General features: G+C 41.4%; 1 protein-coding gene across 2 annotated transcripts in view; it reads right to left on the reverse strand.

Annotated features, from left to right (window-relative positions):
• PARP8 (poly(ADP-ribose) polymerase family member 8) overlaps positions 1 to 18,536 on the reverse strand; it is a 261,740-nt gene that overhangs the window by 98,025 nt on the left and 145,179 nt on the right. For both annotated transcript variants that reach the window (XM_066602737.1, XM_066602738.1), the window contains one exon: positions 7,533 to 7,603. In XM_066602737.1, the coding sequence (XP_066458834.1) occupies positions 7,533 to 7,603 (71 nt within the window). The remainder of the gene's footprint in view (positions 1 to 7,532; positions 7,604 to 18,536) is intronic.

Genomic DNA, 18,536 nt, shown 5'->3' on the forward strand with positions numbered 1-18,536 from the left:
TAAAAAACAGAAATCAAGTGGAATAAAACTGAACCGAACGTAACTGAAGCTCAGTTATTAGCTACAGTTAAGCACTACAGTTATTATGTTTTAGACACTTTTTGTGCCTCGCTCAACAATGACGTATGGCTTAGCAGAAAAGTTTGTGGCCTCGCGGGGAAAGGGGCATGTTTTAAATGTGATGTAGTGACCCAGTACATCATCCTGGTTTCCTGCATAATTGTCATACATGAATGGCTTATGTTGATGCACTGAGCAAATCTGTCTTGTCATTTCTAGTATGTATGTTGCACAGCTGCAGCGCTTGAGAGGTTAATGTCTACAAAAATCAAGAGCCTGCATGTAAATGTATCAGTTATGTCATGTCATGTGGTATGAAGGAAGGTATAAATGTGAGTGCTTGAAAACGGGAAGGGTCTTTCATCTTGTCTGCCACCTGAGTACCACCTACCACAGAGCTATATGGAGGCAACTTCAGCCTTCCTGTGGTGAAGATGGAAGAGGAGGAGAGATTTCCCGTGCTGCTTGTGAGCTGGATGTAAATAGAGGGAGCCTCAAAGAGTGAGAGAGAGCATCTGTGAGTAACAGCTTTCTTTCAAGGCCAGTGCAGAGGTACTATCTAATCTTCTAATTTTCCTTAATGACCACCTGAGGTCTGGATCACCGCATAGAGGTACACCCTTTAATTGTCACACCCATATGTCTGCAAGTCTGGGTGGAGGTACTACAAGATAATAATTTCTGTTCACACACATTCGTCTTTGATCTTGTGAGAGCCATGTGGAGATACTACATTCTGAAGTCTAGTCATTTGCCTGCACTGTGAAGTTTACAGTGGAACTGCATTGTATTATCTGTTATCAAGTTTCAAGTAAAGTTTATGCTGGGCTCTAACCATTCCTAGAGACTCATGGTACTAAGAACTGTCTGTGGCTGAATTTATTATCTGCCGAGGGTCATACAGGTGTGTGTAGGAATGGTGGCATGACAACTAATCCCTTGTTATCCTGTTTAGTGGGCATTCCCTATCCTAGGGTGTCCTAGGTGTCCTGCAGTGCTACTCTGGTCTTAGCTGTGTTTGTCCTTCTGGAAAAAAGTCTGGTAAGTGCCACCGTGACAAGCCAACACTTTACCCTCCCAGCTCCCCACGTATATCAGGTGTCCGGGGTCTCCGTATGGGAAGCTGCAGTCAGATTCCGCTGTGGGCTCCCACATGTGAAAACCGACCAGTCTGTGTGAGACTGGCCTTAGGCAGGATTAGTAAATCGGCCACCATGTTGTTTTAGGATCCAGCAATCTGTGCCGATTAATTTCCGACAATATCTTCAGAGCAAAAATGGGAGATATTCATGACAGATCCTCTACCTGACACAGAAAAGGTCTAGAACTAGATAAGATACATGGACAACGTCCTGTTCTTGTGGGAAGGTCCAAAAAAAGAATTAGTCAAATTTACAGAATATTTAAGATTTTAAGTCTTTTATAAACATGATAAGGAAGCGGATTTTTTAGCTATTAAGATAAAAACAATTCAAGAAATAAATGTTTTTAGGTAATCCAAAAATATCAATTCTGTCCTCCATGCAGGCTCGGCTCATTCATCTCCTACAATGTAGGCTATCCCTGTAGGTCAATTACTACGCACAAGACAAATTTGCTCTATGGAACAGTCCATTGAGAATCAATCTAGAGAAGTGAAGATCATTTTAAAAACAGGGAGGTTGCTGCGAAGGAAGATCAAAAAAGATCAATATTGGTTAATATTACGCGGGCTTAGAAACTGAGTCCGCTCTATACACAGCAGGTGCCAGTTGTCTTTTAAAGCGGACACCCAGCCACAATAGCTGCAATCTGAGTTCACCTTTATCATAGCCCGGTGGTGATTGGCTGGCTAGAGAACTCCACACCCAGCCAGCACAAGCGAGCCACACCTGTGGAAATGTGCTCCTGGAAACCCATAGTACTACAGGTCCCGGGAGCACAACCTAACACATATCATATGATTGCAAGTTCAAGTCCCTATAGAGACTAAAAGTAAAAATAATTGAAGAAAAAGGTTTTTTATTATTGTAAAAAAATTAAAGGATATTAAAAAGTAAAAAAAAAACATTTCCATATTTATAATAAATTAAACCAAAAAATATATCCATATTTGGTATTGCCATGTCCATAAAAGTCTGATCTATAAAAATAACATTATTGATCCCGAACGTCGTCAGAAAAAAAAACTCAACACCAGAATTCCGCTTTTTTGGTCAACCCTTTTCCAAGAAAAAAATTCATACAAAGCAAATCGAAAAGTCACTTGTACTTCAAAATGGCACCAATAGAAACCACAGTTTGTCTTGCACACAACAAGCCCTCTCACGACCCTGTTGACTGTAATAAAAAAGTTTTGATATCGATAGAAAATATTTTTTCAAAGATATTTATATATATTTTTTTCAATAGTAGCAAAGAAGCAAAGAAAAACTACATACATTTGGTATCGCCGTAGTCATTATGTCATTTTTGCCACAGTGCATACACCATAAAAACAACCCCTCCCTCTCAAAAGCTCGCAAAATTGCTTTTTTGCTTTCCATTTCACTATGCTTAGGGCTCAGTCAGACGAGTGAATTTTTCACGCGTTTTCAAAATGGATCCATTAGAACCAATGCTTTCCAATAAAAGCGGTCACATGTCCGTTTTTTTACAAGCGCTTAAAATTCGCACCTGCAAAAGATAAGACATGTGAATGCAAATGCACCCGGTCACGCACTTTTTTCTACATGCAGTGTGAGATTTTTTTTGCAGCAGCTATACATGTGTGAAAAATTCACTTGTTTGACTGAGCCCTTAGAATGTACTGAAAAACTACAAAATGTCTAGGGTACATTAAATAGCGCCATTGAAAAATGCAATTCGCCCTGCAAAATAGAAGCCAGCTTCATTGGAACAACAAAAGAGTTATGATTTTTTGAAAGTGGGAAGGAAAAAAACGAAAATGGGGGAAAAAAAGGGGTAAACAGAGTCTACCTCTTCATTGCAGTGTAAGAACTAGGAGATCCACATTGAAGACTTGCTGGTTCACAGTCATTACATTAACCTGAGCAATAAACCATTCACACATATAAGGCCCTCCGAGATGGGGATGCCTTCCATGTGAGGACTGCAAAGTCTGCATATCGATAGAACGTTTTATTTTTAGGATGTCAATGGGAACAACACTTTCAAAATAACACAACATATTTCCAGCAGCCCTATAGCAGTGATTTATTATGTATACCGTCAGTGCAAGGGAAATCTATATCAGATTAACGACTAGAGAATTCAGAATCCGAGTGCCTGAACATATCCGGGGCGGTGAAAAAGCTAAATAAAGCCAAGATGTCAGTATACTGTATAAGCAATCAAGCAATCACTGGTTCAAGTCCTTTATGGAGACAAAAAAAACGGAAAAATCAGTAAAATAAAGTTTTTTTATTATAAGCCATATTAAAAATAATACATTTTTTTCCTGTTTTTAAATTTAAACAAAATAAAATAAATACATAAATAAATATCCGTAAAAGTCTGAACTATTAGAATAATGTGTCATTTATCCCACAAAATGTATGTCATAAAAAAAAAATGATATATACAATACTAGAATTGTGCTGTTTTGGTCACTGAAGATTTAATTATATAAAAAGCAATCAAAAAGTCATATGTACCCAAAATGGTGCCATTAGAAACTACAGGTTGTCCCACAAAAAAATGAGCCCTTAGGGTGGCTTCATAGGAGCGTGTGCGTACATAGGTGCTCACGCTTGTACGCGGTAAAACACGCATGTGTGAAGGTCCATGCATTGCCTTCATTGGAGCTCGCTGAATGAATGACAGGCGAGAGCTGCCTGTGATTGGCTGAGTGCCTGAATTAAAATCCCCGCCTGCTGAAAGAACTTCAGTGCAAAGCCGGAAACAGCGCAGAGAGGACGCGGCTGAGACCTGGCAGCTGAAGAAAGGTGAGTATGTTTTTTTAAATTATTTTTTACACTAGTTTGGCTTGTTTTTCAGGGAAGGGCTTATATTTAAAGCCCTTCCCTAAAAAACAATTAAGGGATGCCGGCAGCTGGATCCTCTACTGCAGCTGTCATCTGCAGTAGGGAATTCTTTATTCCCCACGGGGATGAAGAAAACATCTGCCGCATATGACAGATGTGTTCTTCCTCCCCATGGGGGTCACAGCAGCGGCGGACAGGTAAATAAATATATATATATATATATATATATATATATATATATATACACACACATACATACTATATATATATATTTTTTTTTTTTTTGTTTGTTTGTTTGTTTTACACTAAAAGGGATAATTTTCAGTGAAGAGCTTATACGTAAAGCTCTTCCCTGAAAATCACTTCAGGGGTGTCGGCAGACCATTGCCTTCAATGGAGTCACCAGCAGCAGTCGCGGCTCCATTGAAGGCAATGCGTGCATTCCCCATGGTGCACGCATATCCTATCTTTACAGGTGCACACCTATAAAACACACACATGTGAACATGCTGTATCATGTAAGCTAAAGAAACAAGAACCTCCAAAATGTTGTAACTATGTTTTTTCTTATTTACTTAATTTTTTTTACATTTTTGCAGTACATTGTATGGCAGGTTAAATGATACTACTTAAAAAAACAATCTATGCAACAAAAAAACTAGTTCTCAGATGGCTATGTAGACAGAAAAATAAAATAATGATTTTAACCCCCCCTATGTTTAACCCCTTAAGGCCTCAGTCAGACAGGCATTTTTATGTGCCCATGTTACTTGCGTTTTTATGTGCAAAATCCATGTGCGCAAAAACGCATGCGTAAAAAAATTTGCATGACCGAAGCAGGCGTGGCTTAATAGACAATCTGCAATGACAGTCCTGAGGCCTGTCAGAAGGCACCTGGCTGCCATAGCAGGCACACGGCAAGCAGCGATCTTATCGCGGGGAGCAGTGTGGGACCCCTAAACATTGATCAGGGCATTTAAATACCGCTTTCAGAATTGACTGCGACATTTAAAGGGTTAACAGCTCCGATGAGTGGTGCGGCTTATCAGAGCTGCTATGGGCAGATGTCGGCTGTAAGAAACAGCCGGCACCCATTTTGTATGGAGTGTGATCGACCCGCGATCCCTCTCTATACACACCCTGAACCTACAGGACATAACTGTATGCTCTGTAGCATTAAGGGGTAAAGAGAATAAACATAATTTTGGGTCAATTCTCTACCTTCTAACACAATGTGATTCCTCTTTAGAGGGAGGTCTGGCTCTTGCTATCCAATAGCAAAAGGGATGGTGAAATCAGAGCTAGGGCCCCCTCTGTCCGAGGGCCCCAAAGCGGTTACATAGTCTGCCACTATGGTACCCCAGGGATTGCTATAATTGACACATAGGTAAAGGTCTTTTAAGATCTATGGAAAGCTGACTCATTTAAAGATGCAAACACAATTACAATCAGTCAAATGCCAAGAAAGGGAATAAAAATTCTTCTTGAAGTCCATCTTTTATCTGAGACATAATGGGATTTGTACCAAATGATGGAGAGGACCAGTCTGAGAAATTAAAGTGCTTATTCACCCACATGGTCTCATTTAATATGCAGCCTTCACCTTGTGCAAGAAGATTTCAATTTCATTCAGATAAAATATTAAAATGAATGGAGTCGTGACCTTCCCATGCACGAAGTAAATGGTTTAACGTCCATTTAGTCAGATTTTATGTCTGTATTAGAGCTCCAATATTTCTTAAAAAGAGTCTTGGGATAAAGGCAATGAATATAGAGCTGGCCTGGACCCTGAAGGGTTACTCATTCACAACTGTTCATTTAGGCAAACAGCAATCATAACTTTATTTATTTAATTTGCAGATCTCGGATGAAATAGAACAGCCAACAAGTGCGACTGCTTCGGAAAAACTGACACCACACCTCCGGGCACCAACAATCTTCCCGTGGTTAAAGTCACTGAAGTCACCCATGACTACAAAAGAGAAGCCAGAACAATACATGAGAGCAGATCCTGATGGGCCATCATGTACTGTGTTTTCCCGAAAATAAGACACTGTCTTATATTCATTTTTGCCCCAAAAGAGGCACAGTGTATTATTTTCGGAAACGGGCTTATACTCATCTGGTCCACGGCATTCCGATGCCTCGTGATGGTCTCCGGTGACACTGCAGCAAACTGCAGTGTCCTCCCCGTCAGACATCTCAGCTTCTTGCTGGTGACAGGACTTTGAATAACATGCCACCAGCAAAGCAAGCGCTGTGATTGGCTCATTGAACGCCAGCCAATCACAGCTGGCGCTTGATGAGCCAGTCACAGCCACTCAGTGAATGACATAACTGGATGGCTGTGATTGGCTCATCGAGCGCCGGCTGTGATTGGCTGGCACTCGATCTAATCACAGCACTTGCTTGGCTGAAGGAGGGATATTCAAAGGCCGTCACCAGCAAGAAGCTGAGATGTCAGACGGGGAGGACACTGCAGTTTGCTGCAGCAGCGGCAAAAACCATCGTGAGGCATCAGGACGCCACGGACCAGGTGAGTATTGATTTTTTTTTAGCAGATTACCCCAGGTCTTATTTGCTGGGGAGGGCTTATATTTCAAGCCTTCCCCGAAAACCAGGGTAGGTCTTATTATTCAGGTACGTCCTATTTTTGGGAAAACACAGTAGTACTGCAAAACTAGCTGTTCCTAATGCAGTGATTGTTCAGTGTACATATTTACTAATACTATCTATTAGTTAGACAGAGCAAACTTTGACTAGACAGTCTTAAAATGTGCCAGATTTAGCACAATGGCTCATACTGGATAATAAATCTTACGTATCTTTAGACTGTCTAGTCTAACTTCATACCATCTATTAGTGGGCTTAGTTTATGCCAAAAATTGTTCCAAAATTTTGGCGCAATTTTGCCACATAACATTGCATTTAGGCTACTTTCCCACAAAGCCAGGGTCTTTGTCGGACATGGTGAGAAATTGTTCGAAAGTGTCTATAATGCATCATAAATGCGGTGCAAAGTATGTTTGTCCGTTTTCTGATGCAAAGTGCGCGAAAATCTGTCTAATTATCAATAGTAAATCTACCCAAGTATACACTAATCATGGTACCGCAAAGCCTTCGTGTACTTTGTAGAAGCATTTCCTTAGTGGGGACAGATATAAGCACTTCCCCTGCCTGGTAAATCAGACATAGACTGAAGGGTCTGTCCTTTTAAAAGGTTACAAAATTTCAAGAAACCCCAAATATGTCTGAAAACTCTATTTTGCAACAGAATTACATAAACTGATACAACTTTGGAGTTAGTAAGAAACCATCAAATCCTCTTTCCACAACATATTGCAGACTCTACTATTCATAAACTTCCGCTAGAAGTTGATTTCATAATATCTTCTTGTGACAACTTCTCTTATTTAAGGATTTGAAGAAAAAAACAAGTCAGTCTGAAGACATCCCTGCTGTAAAAGAAGGAAGCCATTTACATATAAGTGCACTACAATACATTACCTCGCCATTTTCCTTCTGTAATTTAGACTTTATGGACAAGCAGCTGGTAATGTCATTGGATTTCCTCAGCTCTGCAAGAGAAAAGAAGAACATTTTAGCACAGCAGGTGCAGCCATATTCTACCACATTGCCGGATACTTTTCATCGTAACAGCGATGGCGTAGTGAAAGCAGAGGACCGTTGGGGTCCTAACAGAATGGGGAATTTATATGTGAGCCCAAACAACAAAACACACAGTTTGGGGGTCTTAGAACAATTCTGCATTGCATGCACAGCACATAGTTTATACTAATCATAGTACTCAATGGCGGATTGGCCATGAATTCTATCTGGAAAATTCCCGGTGGGCCGTTCGTTCATTGCACACTCGAGGCCGGCCATCTGCTTCCTATGTGGGAGACTAAGGCCACGGGGAAAATCAGGCCTGCTACGGATTCTCCATGGAGAATCAGTAGCGGGTCCCTCCTGCCCCGTGGACATGGGGCATTAAAATAAGAATAAACTCACCTGCTGCGGACGGTGCAGGTCTTCCCTTCTTTGCGGCCTGGATGTGCTCGGCACGCCGGCTGCGTGCTGCGCGCATGCGCCGGGCACATCCGCCGGGCCGAAGAAAGAAGATCCCGTCGCGAAGGAAGGAAGACCTGCATCGCCCGTAGCAGGTGAGTTTAATTCAGGCGCGGGTTTCCTGCGGATCCGGGCGGCTTCCATAGGCTTCCATAGAAGCCTGCGGGAGCCGTCCCCGCAGGAGACCCGCACTAAAATGGAGCATGTCCATTTTTTTCCTGCACGCGGATCCGCGCCTGAGAGGAAAAATGACATCCGCAGGTATTTAACTACCTGCGGGTGTCTAATGCATCCCTATGGGGCATGGATCCGCGTGCAGGAGAAACGCTGAGGATTTAAAGCCCGTGGACATAAGGCCTAATATCTGCCCAACATCCGCAGGGGTAAAAAGCATGGAGTAGGAATGGTGCTTATCCAATTAGGGCAGGGCTTGTATACTGCATCACTCCCTATTTATCAGTACACACAGAGCTGCGGAAGAATCCTGGAGGAGAAGTATTGCTACTCTTTGCTTTCTCTGCCAATGTGCAGACCCTCTACAGAAATCAGTGGGAATTATTGCATTAGTTATGGTGCAGCAGATTTTAATGTGGACTTCGGTGCAGTAGACTTCACCCCTTTTTACTGTAAGGATGAAATCAGCTGCAGATCTACCCCAAAATCTGCATCTAAATCTGCACCATTGGTGAGAATTTCAAATGCAGTTTTTGATGCAAAAGTTATGCGGATTTTGGTGTGGATTTTCCGCTGCAGAAATCCGCGCAATTGTCTGCCACATGTGAACGCGCACTTAAGGTATGTTCATTTTGCATCTTTATTGCATTTTTGAGTTCTGTTAAGAATAATAATTGTTCTGTACCCGATTCATATTTTACCAATCCACAGCACAATTACTATGGAAATAAGAGGGGCCATGTAATTTAGCTGAATGGATAGGACCCAAGAATAATTTACTATGGCGCACCCAAGTTACTTGATGCTAGTGACAGGCAACAGCAGGACAGTGACGTTCCATCAGCTGTAGACCAGGAACTATGGAAGAAAGTGTGTCAGTATGGAGGTCTCTGCGGCTTGTGTTTTTAAGGGGCTGAGGCACGTTATGCCCTACTTCAGTCGATGCAGGAGAATTGGGTTGCTCTATGGGATGTATCATTATGAGGGTGCACTCTGTGATGTGGGGCTATATGCCATGTCTTTATGAGGTAGGCGCACTGCTGCTAGGCATGTACTGTATGTGGGGGTCAGATCACTAGAATGTGACAACAGTGAGGTCACATGGTGACAGGAGCTGCTTCATATGTGAGGACAACAAGAAATAGATTTCATCACCGGCACAAAATACTGGAAGAAATAGCGCTGCTTCCGGTGAAATGCCTTTACGCGGGAGTATGAACAATAATCGTCCCATATAAGAGGGCCATAAGATAATGGCGTGCCTGCAGTACATGTGAGTCCCGGATCAATGGTCGGGTAGGGTACAGTTTCTCTTTGTAGAGACCACCTAGGAGGTGTGAGGAAACCTAAAAGGCCATGCAATGCTCCTCTGGAAAATTAGGATGCAGCTTACCTACATGTCTGACCTTTCATCAGACCTTGAAACAAGACGGGGAATATAAGCCAAAACCTGGAGTCTTCTCCAGAAGGTACAGGTCTGCAGGCGAGGCATTGTAACATCTCCCATTTCTATCTGAGATCAGTGGAATAGTAACTTTTGGGGATTTAGAACAATACTGCACTGACACTTAGGGTCATAAGATAATGGTACACTGACTTTTGAGGTCATAAGACAACCTTGACTCTAACTCTTAGGGTTCTAAACTATTAGTTTGCCTTTACACATCAAAGATCCACTAGCAGGATTGCTGCAGAAATTCCACAACATTTACAGTACAGGCCATGAGGGTGGAGGGAATTTAAAAAAAATGCCCTTTACATGGTGCGGATATTTTCCGTGACATATCCACAGTGTTTTTATAAAATGCTTTGGATTCTGATTCCGCAGCATGTCTATTTATGCTGCGGAATCACACTGTGAAATTGAACCATTGAAATTCAAGGGTTGAATTTTGCAGCTTTTCCGCAAGTTCTTGGGGAATTCCTCTGGATATTCTGTTGCTGGATGCCCCTAGTAATTCCATCACGTGAGAAGGAAGCCTTAAACATTGAGTTCTGGGCTACTAGAATAATCAGGCACTTACATTCTTTCTCCAGGACAAGCTGCTATACAGACTAGTACGAGGGTAAGACTATTGTAGAGTGGTTTGTGTGGTTTTTTTTTGCACTTGCCATCTCATGAAAAGATGAATCCAAATCCTATATTAATAGCCCAAGATGAAATCAATTTCAAGGTGTGTTGGTGACATTAGAAAGGAATATGAAAGCTTTTTGTGCTTCCCAGTGACAGCATACAGAGAGTAATAAATTGTCGGATTACTTCAGCCCAGTGGAGCAAGTCAAAAAATATATATACCATGACTTCAAGTGTTTTTTTCATTGTGATTGATTATAGTCAATTCAGGCTTAATGCTACTTTAAGGACAGACTGATAGTAAGACCTTCATCTACTGATCAATTTGGAGGAAATAAAATATATTTGATTGCACCCAGGTGAAGAGACAGGAACTGGTCACTGGCCATTTTCATAATTAAAGATGACCTGTCATTATGATATAACACTAGGTCTTAAAGGGGTATTTTTTGCAGAAGCATTTATTATCTATCCACTCGAGGTGTAATATTTGCTAGATCTGCCGGGATCCGACCACTGGAGCGACCCCTACAAATATATCTAGAACGGCAAACCCCAGGCCATCAGCTGTAAGACCATGACAAAAAGAAATTTAATTGGAGCAGTGGTTGATTATGCATCCATTCAAAGTCTATGGTACAAGAGGCACTGACTTTCAAGAAGTCAAACCCCATTTATAATCAACAATTATAAATTTCCTTAAGAAAATTAAAGGGGTTATCCGGGATTTTACTAATAATCACTTATATTCTGGATAGGTTATAAAAAGTTGACCGTCAGTGTCCACCCATTTGGGATCCTTATCGATCAGCTGATCATCAGACCCGCTGGCAGTGTGGACAGCACAGCAAGCAGTTAGTGCTGTAAACATTTCAGCCACGTAGTTTGGTGCTACAGGCACAAGTCCCATTGGGTACAATGGGAGGTGTGCCTGCGGTTGTTAGAAAAGTAACCTTCAGGTTGTTCTTTTATTTAAAAAGAAATGCTTATTTGTACTGTTCATTGCAATATTGTTGGCAGCTGTTTCTTTAAAATAAGCCCAGGATCCTGGTGTGGTGGCCCTTGGTAAAGGGGGAAGCCCTTAGGAGTTAATAAATGGGGAATCCTCAAAGAAAAGCAGTGTGTGATGCAGTGTTGTCATCTGATGGGCAGAAGGGAGCTGCAAAAAGAGAAACTCTTTCCTTGAGCTGCTGTTTCTCACAAAGGAGTGATGCAATCGCGTTTATCACAAGTTTCGGAGTGATACAGACTTTCGTTTCAATTGCTAACTAGTTGCCATCACACATGAGGACTGAGATTACTAGACAATGCATTGCTACTATGGAATAAAGACATTTGTGTTTAAAGTATGTGGTTGACACCATCTTTAATTCCTGTATACCGCCTTAAGACCAAACAGGGCTGCAACCGAGCCTTCTACCTGACTCCGGTAGGGAAGCCCCTTGCTCCAGCTGTTGGGATATTGCTCACACCACCAGAAAGGCCTTTACTGACTCTTCAGTAGCACCAAAACAAGCTGCTGCAATACAGACAGTGATATCTGCTTCCGGCACTGTCCACAATGACAAATGACAGCAGGCCAGACGATCATCTGATTGGTGGGCATCCATCAGGGAAATGCGGTGGATATAGTATATCTTGACTTTAGTAAAGCATTTGACAAAGTATCTCATACCATACTTACTGAAAGTATCTCATACCATACTTATTAAAAAAATAACCAAATATAGGATTGATAAGGCAACTGTTAGGTGGATTCACAACTTGCTGAGTGATCGTACTCAGAGTGGTCATAAATGGCTGCACATTCAAGTGGAAGAATGTATCAAGTGGGGTACTACAAGGCTCTGTCCTAGGCCCAGTGTTGTTCAACATTTTTATAAATTATCTGGAGGAGGAAATTGATGGGAAACTGATCAAATTTGCTGATGACACAAAGCTAGGAGGGATAGCTAACACTAGAGAAGAGAGAAAGAGTATTCAAAAAGATCTAGAAAAGCTTGAACAGTGGGTGGCAACTAACAGAATGGTATTTATCAAGGAGAAATGCAAAGTCCTACATCTGGGATAGAAGAATGAAAAAAGCGCATACAGAATGGGAGGAATTGAGCTAAGCAGCAGCACATGTGAAAAAGACTTGGGTATACTAATAGATCATAGACTGAACGTGAGTCCACAAGGTGATGCAGCAGCCAAAAAGGCAAACACAATTCTGGGATGTATTAAGAGAAGCATAGAGTCTAGATCATGTGAGGTAATTATCCTCCTCTACTCCTCCTTAGTCAGACCTCATCTGGAATACTGTATCCAGTTCTGGGCACCCTACTTTAAAAAAGACATAGACAAACTGGAGCAAATTCAGAGAAGAGCTACCAGGAGGTGAGTGGTCTGTAAATCATGTCCTATAGCTTGCAAAAAAGAAGGCTGAGAGGAGACTTAATAGCGGTCTACAAATATCTGAAGGGCTGTCACAGTGCAAAGGGGTCAGCCCAATTCTCATTTGCACAAGGAAAGACTAGAAGCAATGGGATGAAACTGAAAGGGAGGAGACACAAATTAGAGGGTGATCAATGAGTGGGACAGCTTACCATGAGAGGTGGTGGATTCTCATTCAATGGAAGTGTTCAAACAAAAGCTGGACAAATATCTGTCTGGGATGATTTAGTGAATCCTGCACTGAGCAGGGGGTTGGACCCGATGACCCTGGAGGTCCCTTCCAACTCTACCATTCTATGATCCTGAGCAACAGACCCCTGCCAATTAACTACTGATGACCTACCTTATGGATAGCTTATTAATAATAAAAGTCCCAGGCAACCCCTTTAAAGGCCTTTGTGTAGCATTTTCATCCACAGAATACCCCCTAATCATGCCTGCAATACCATCCCCGATGATCAACTATTGACAACCGTCAACAGTTGAAAGCTGTAAAACCCCTTTAAAGCAGATACCCTTGGTTGGCTTACTTATTTTGCACAACGATTTACTTTACCAGATCATTGACTCTGGGGTGTGGCAATAAAAAGTAACTCACACTGGGACTGGTATACAGTTGGAAGAAGGGGTATCTAAGTCCATCTCAGTTGAATGATGACCATGCAGTCCTTCCATTAGACCTTCCATATGAATAATAATTACGAATTACGAATTAGTAGCCTGGGTAAGTATGTATTGTTAAATATCTGCACTTTGAACAGAAAGATCTTACTTAGTTATTACGCATGAGAATCCTGGGGCATTTGAGAAGTTTTCATTTTTAGCTAAAGATAAATTTTAAAAAGTTCGTTCTGTTCTACAAAGTTCATGAAGAGCTCCTGTACATTCTGTCCTCGGAGTAATTTTACGCTTACCAACCATTACTGTGCTTTTATCTATTTATTCTCTTTCCGAGATTCTGACTCAGACTGGTACTGGACACTGTCATATATATGACTACGTTATTTCACCATTTACCTTAATTATTTCTAAACAAGGGTCATTTTATAGAGCACATTGTGACCATTAATGCAACATCTTCAATTTGCAATCACTGTTAAGCAGCAAATTACAGAAATGTCCAGATGGCGTGAGACACAAGCAAAACAACATATTTTGGGGCAAACATTACTTTGCTATATCTCGTACTGGGTGTGCTTTGGACATCTTGGTATCTGCATTGCAACAAATTAAAGGGTTGTGTCATCTGTATAGCCATTTCTTGCAATGAAGGTGCCCTGAGAATTAGCCGATTGCTGGGCATCTACCCCTCTAGCCCTTCGTGACCCGTTGACTTGGTAGGAGGAAACTCAATGCAAGCACGCACTTCCAAATGAATCGAAAACTATGTAATATACAGTATGTAAGCGTTGAGTCCAACACAATATTGTGCTCTCATGTCATTTTGAATATAGAGGGGTGTCCTGAGTGAGGGACAGGCAGCACAAGAACTCTATACCAGCTCTCTTGCAGGATGACTTGAGTGGATTCAATCCAACACAGAAGAAAAAAGAGAAGATTCAGCATTGAAGACCACAATGAGAACTTGGTTGCGCCTTTGTTGTGTCCTTCCTGATGGGATTTTAGTTTTCTACAATAAAGCCGTGATCTTAATGGATACTGGAACTTTTTTTTCCCTTCCTGAGTGAGGGACAAGTTCTAAGACAGTCACCTGTTTCAGGGTTCTTGCCCCTTACTAGTGCAAAACAAGGTACAAGTTGGCTGGATGAGAGGCCTTTTACTTAAGGGGGTAGTTAACTTGCAATACGTGTCACTAAAAAGACAGTTTTTCTTCTTTCTGGAAGAAAGCTACTGTAATTTACACACATTTTTGCCCTGGGGGCATTGCCTGGGCTGTAAGACTTCATGTGTCAACTTGGTGCTATCCACAAGGAGGAGACACAATACCCAACTAGACTCGCTGCATATGCTTGAATGAAACAAACTGTACTTCCAAGTTACTTTGGATATATTTTCCTAGAGAGGAAACCAAATGGTCGGGCATGGTATTGCAAGTAAAAAAATATATATATCTGATCCCATTCTGGCGTTTGGTTTCATTAAAGCATCTTCCAGCTGATTCATTCTATTAGCTGTCTATCCTAGCTTCCATTTCAGCATCTGGTACCTTTGATTTTCCCAATGGCCGCTAATTCAGCACCTGGTTCTCTTCCATTACTAGCTTTAATTTATATTTTTTCAATATGTCTTGGTTCCAGTCTTTTTGGGTTGTATTTCAACATCTGAATTGTCTAATCTCATTCCAAAAGCATTACAGTCGAAAAAAAGGTATTATAAAAGACACAAGAGTGTTCTACAAAAATATATCTGCAGTGTTTAATATTGCACTCAAACACCTCACAAGGGACACCTGCAAACTAAGGAAGTATAACTCTAAAGGGTTTTTTCTTAAGGTGCCTTGTAGACAAACCCACCATATCAAGCCCCAGGCCCCAAATAGTTTCAAATTTATTTTCTGCTTTATGCTTAAAGGGGATAGATCATCTATAGAACCTATAGGATAGATATCAATAGTTGATCGGAGGGGCTCTACCCCTCAGAATCCACACTGATCAAGTGATTCCCAAGTGAGTGTGAACGGCGCTGGAAGCAGATAACACTGTCAAAATTTCAGAAGCCTGGTTTAGTACTACAGGCACAGCTTTTATTGACTTCAAGGGGAGCTGTGTCTGCAGTTTCAAACCAAGCCGCTGCAATACGAACAATGCTATCTGGTTCTAGAGCTGTCCACACTCACATTAGGCCATGGATCAGGTGATCGATAGGGATCCTGAGTGGCATGCCCCCACGATCCACTGTGTTGACCTATCCTGAGGATACTGTAGGTCATTAATAATAAAAGTCCTGCAGAACTCCTATATTATAAAGCCTTTTCTCTAACCCTATAATATAATTTATTTTTATAATAAATTCAGACAGGGTTGGAAAGGGGCGGTATGGCCAAAGCCAATAGAAAACCCTCCTGACAACTCTCCGTTTTCTAATATACCTAAAGAAACAATCTTTCAGCTCATCAGAGATGCAGATACCATACACCCTAGAAACAAAATCCAACACCTCTGTCCAGAAATCCCTATAGTCAAGCATTCCCAAAACATATGCATGAAATGTGCCTTTTCCATCCCTAATCTAGGATACTTATGGTTGTCACTTAAACCAATCTTATGCTTAAAGCGGTTTTCTTACTTCTTACTATTGATGAACTATCCTCAGGAAAGGTCATCAATAGCAGATCATTAAAGATCCGCCGCTTGGTATTCCTGCTAATCAGTTGATTATTTGGCCCACTGTTGAGCCCGACATCTGCATTGGTGGCCAGGGCCGGAAGTTTAATAGACAGCTTCGCTCTGACTGATTTTAATGGAAGTGAACCCTTGCATTACACTTCCTGCCCTGACCACCGATGCGGACATTCGGCCTGCTGTCAGTGCAGAAGGTGATCCGCCAGGATCCTAAGTGGCAGATCCCTGCCAATTTGCTGTTGATGTTGTATCCCGATGAAGCTAAGTCATCAATAGTAAACAGTAAGAAACCCCTGTTAAAAAGAGGGGTCTTGTATACTCTATGGAGTAAAAATAGCTCAGATAACCTATGATCTCCCCTAAAAATATGAGGGATATTTTCTAAGGGACAGTTTACACTAAACAATTATCGTTTAAATGAGCGAATGACTTCAAAATTAGCTCATTTGCTTGTGCACTCTGTTTATACAGGCAGATATATCGTTCAAATAAGAAATCAATCAGCTGTTCACATTCAATGTATAAGTGAATGAGAAGGACTGAACGATCGGTATTTACCTCATTAAGGACCAAGCACAGTAAATTTACGGCGCTTGGTCCTGGGCTTTAAACCCAACCAATAGTAAAAATACGGTTTAAAGCCCCTGCTTCTGTAATCAATCAATGTAAGTCACAGCTGATAACCCAGAGGAGAAGGCAGGAGTGGTTATTACCCTTTCTGCCTTCTCCTTTCCCAAGTACACAGCTCTCAATGAGCGCTGTGTACTAAAAAGTGGAAGTGGTGGAATAACTTCCACTATGCGAGCCGGCGGTCACGTGACTGCTGGGATTCCCTGCTACAGCAGAGCTATGGGGTCGGAGCAGACCCTGATCAGCTCTGCAGTGACTGATGTCACTACAGGGGCTTTTTCTCCTGTAACTGGGGCTCCTCTGGATCCCCCAGCTACAGTGGGAAAGTGTCAAATAAAAATAAACAAAAAAACATGTGAATGTCCCCCAGAGGTCTATGATGTCTTGGGGGACACAGATGGTAAAAAAAATAATTATATAAATAATTAAAACAGAATAACAGAAAAAAATTAAAATATATGCATAAAAAATAAAATAACCCAAAGCTGACGCCAACCAAAAGCTTAGCTGTATGCGCCCTGTAATCCAAAACTATACATATTATATATCGAAACGTCCGAAACAAAATGAGGAACCCATTCCCATACTTTATTTTAATGCAAATATACTCATTTAAAGGAAAACAATAAATGTAAAAAAAAATCATTTTTTTAGCATTTTACCCCCAATGAAGCTAAAAAACTGAAAAAAAAAGTAATTGAAAAAGATATTTAAAAAATATAGAGCTATATGTCATAGGGGAAAAAAAGCGCAGCAAAAATAATTTTGGTAGCTAAAGGAAAAATATAGGGCATTTAAACCACTACATAGGTAAAATCTCTAAAATAGTATCTGGTCCTAAAGGTACAAAACAGCCTGGCCCTTAAGGGGTTAACCTGAATGAATAGTGAATGAGCTAGCAATGATTTTAATGCCTGCATAAAATTGATAAATGAAAAGTAAACGATTATCATTCACTTTTGCTTGTTTGAACAACTTTTTGAATATAATCGTTCTGTCTAAAAGGGCTTTAAGACAGAAGTCAATTCATCCTCCATTACGGGACCAACATCGGCCTCCCCCTCAGATTTAAAGGACAGTGTGTAGTGGCCCAGAGGGTAATACAGAACACTCACACCAACACTAGTCCTGTCTCAGCTGTCTATGTGCTGTCCATGGACATAGAAGGTGCCACCTGTAGTAGAGACCCCGTTTCTCCCCTTCTCTCCACTAAGCCTAGAACTTAGCTCTGATGTCAGATGGTGTCCTATTGGCTGATCGTCAGCTTCAATCTCACTGGCGCAGAGCCCTAAGAAAAGGAAAGCCACAACACAAGTCCCTATGCAAGAGTCGGAGGAGTCCAGAAAGTGTGGGAAAGAAACAGAGGAGATAAAAGGAGGAGTCAGTGAGCAGTTAGGCAGTCTCAACCAGGTGTAAGAGAGGAGAGGTTGCAGCTAGTCAAGTTGGAGAGGAGGAGGTACGCGTACAGAAGAAAGTCAGCAGTGTATCAGGGTTTATTCCAAGGTTGAGTGTGATGTATACCCGTTCCCTTGGCATCCCACAGCAGAGGGAAGAAGAACCTTTCTGAGCCTTCTACTAACAGTGAGTCATAGCTACCCGATGCACTCAAAGCCAGGATTAGCCTTACGGCGACTTTGCCCTCTGCTTCATCTACACTTCACTAAACTCAAATCAATCCTTCAGCTAGATCAACTAGTGGGGAATTTGTCTGTCAAGTCAGTTCAGAAAAGGAAAGGAGAGAGTATTGAAGTCAGGTCCTAATCAAGTTAAAGGTTACTGTATTTCTCATTGTGTTCAATTGCCTGCCTACTACTACATCTGCGT

This window comes from Eleutherodactylus coqui, chromosome 5 (genome assembly GCF_035609145.1).
Source record: "Eleutherodactylus coqui strain aEleCoq1 chromosome 5, aEleCoq1.hap1, whole genome shotgun sequence".
Classification (NCBI taxonomy): domain Eukaryota; kingdom Metazoa; phylum Chordata; class Amphibia; order Anura; family Eleutherodactylidae; genus Eleutherodactylus; species Eleutherodactylus coqui.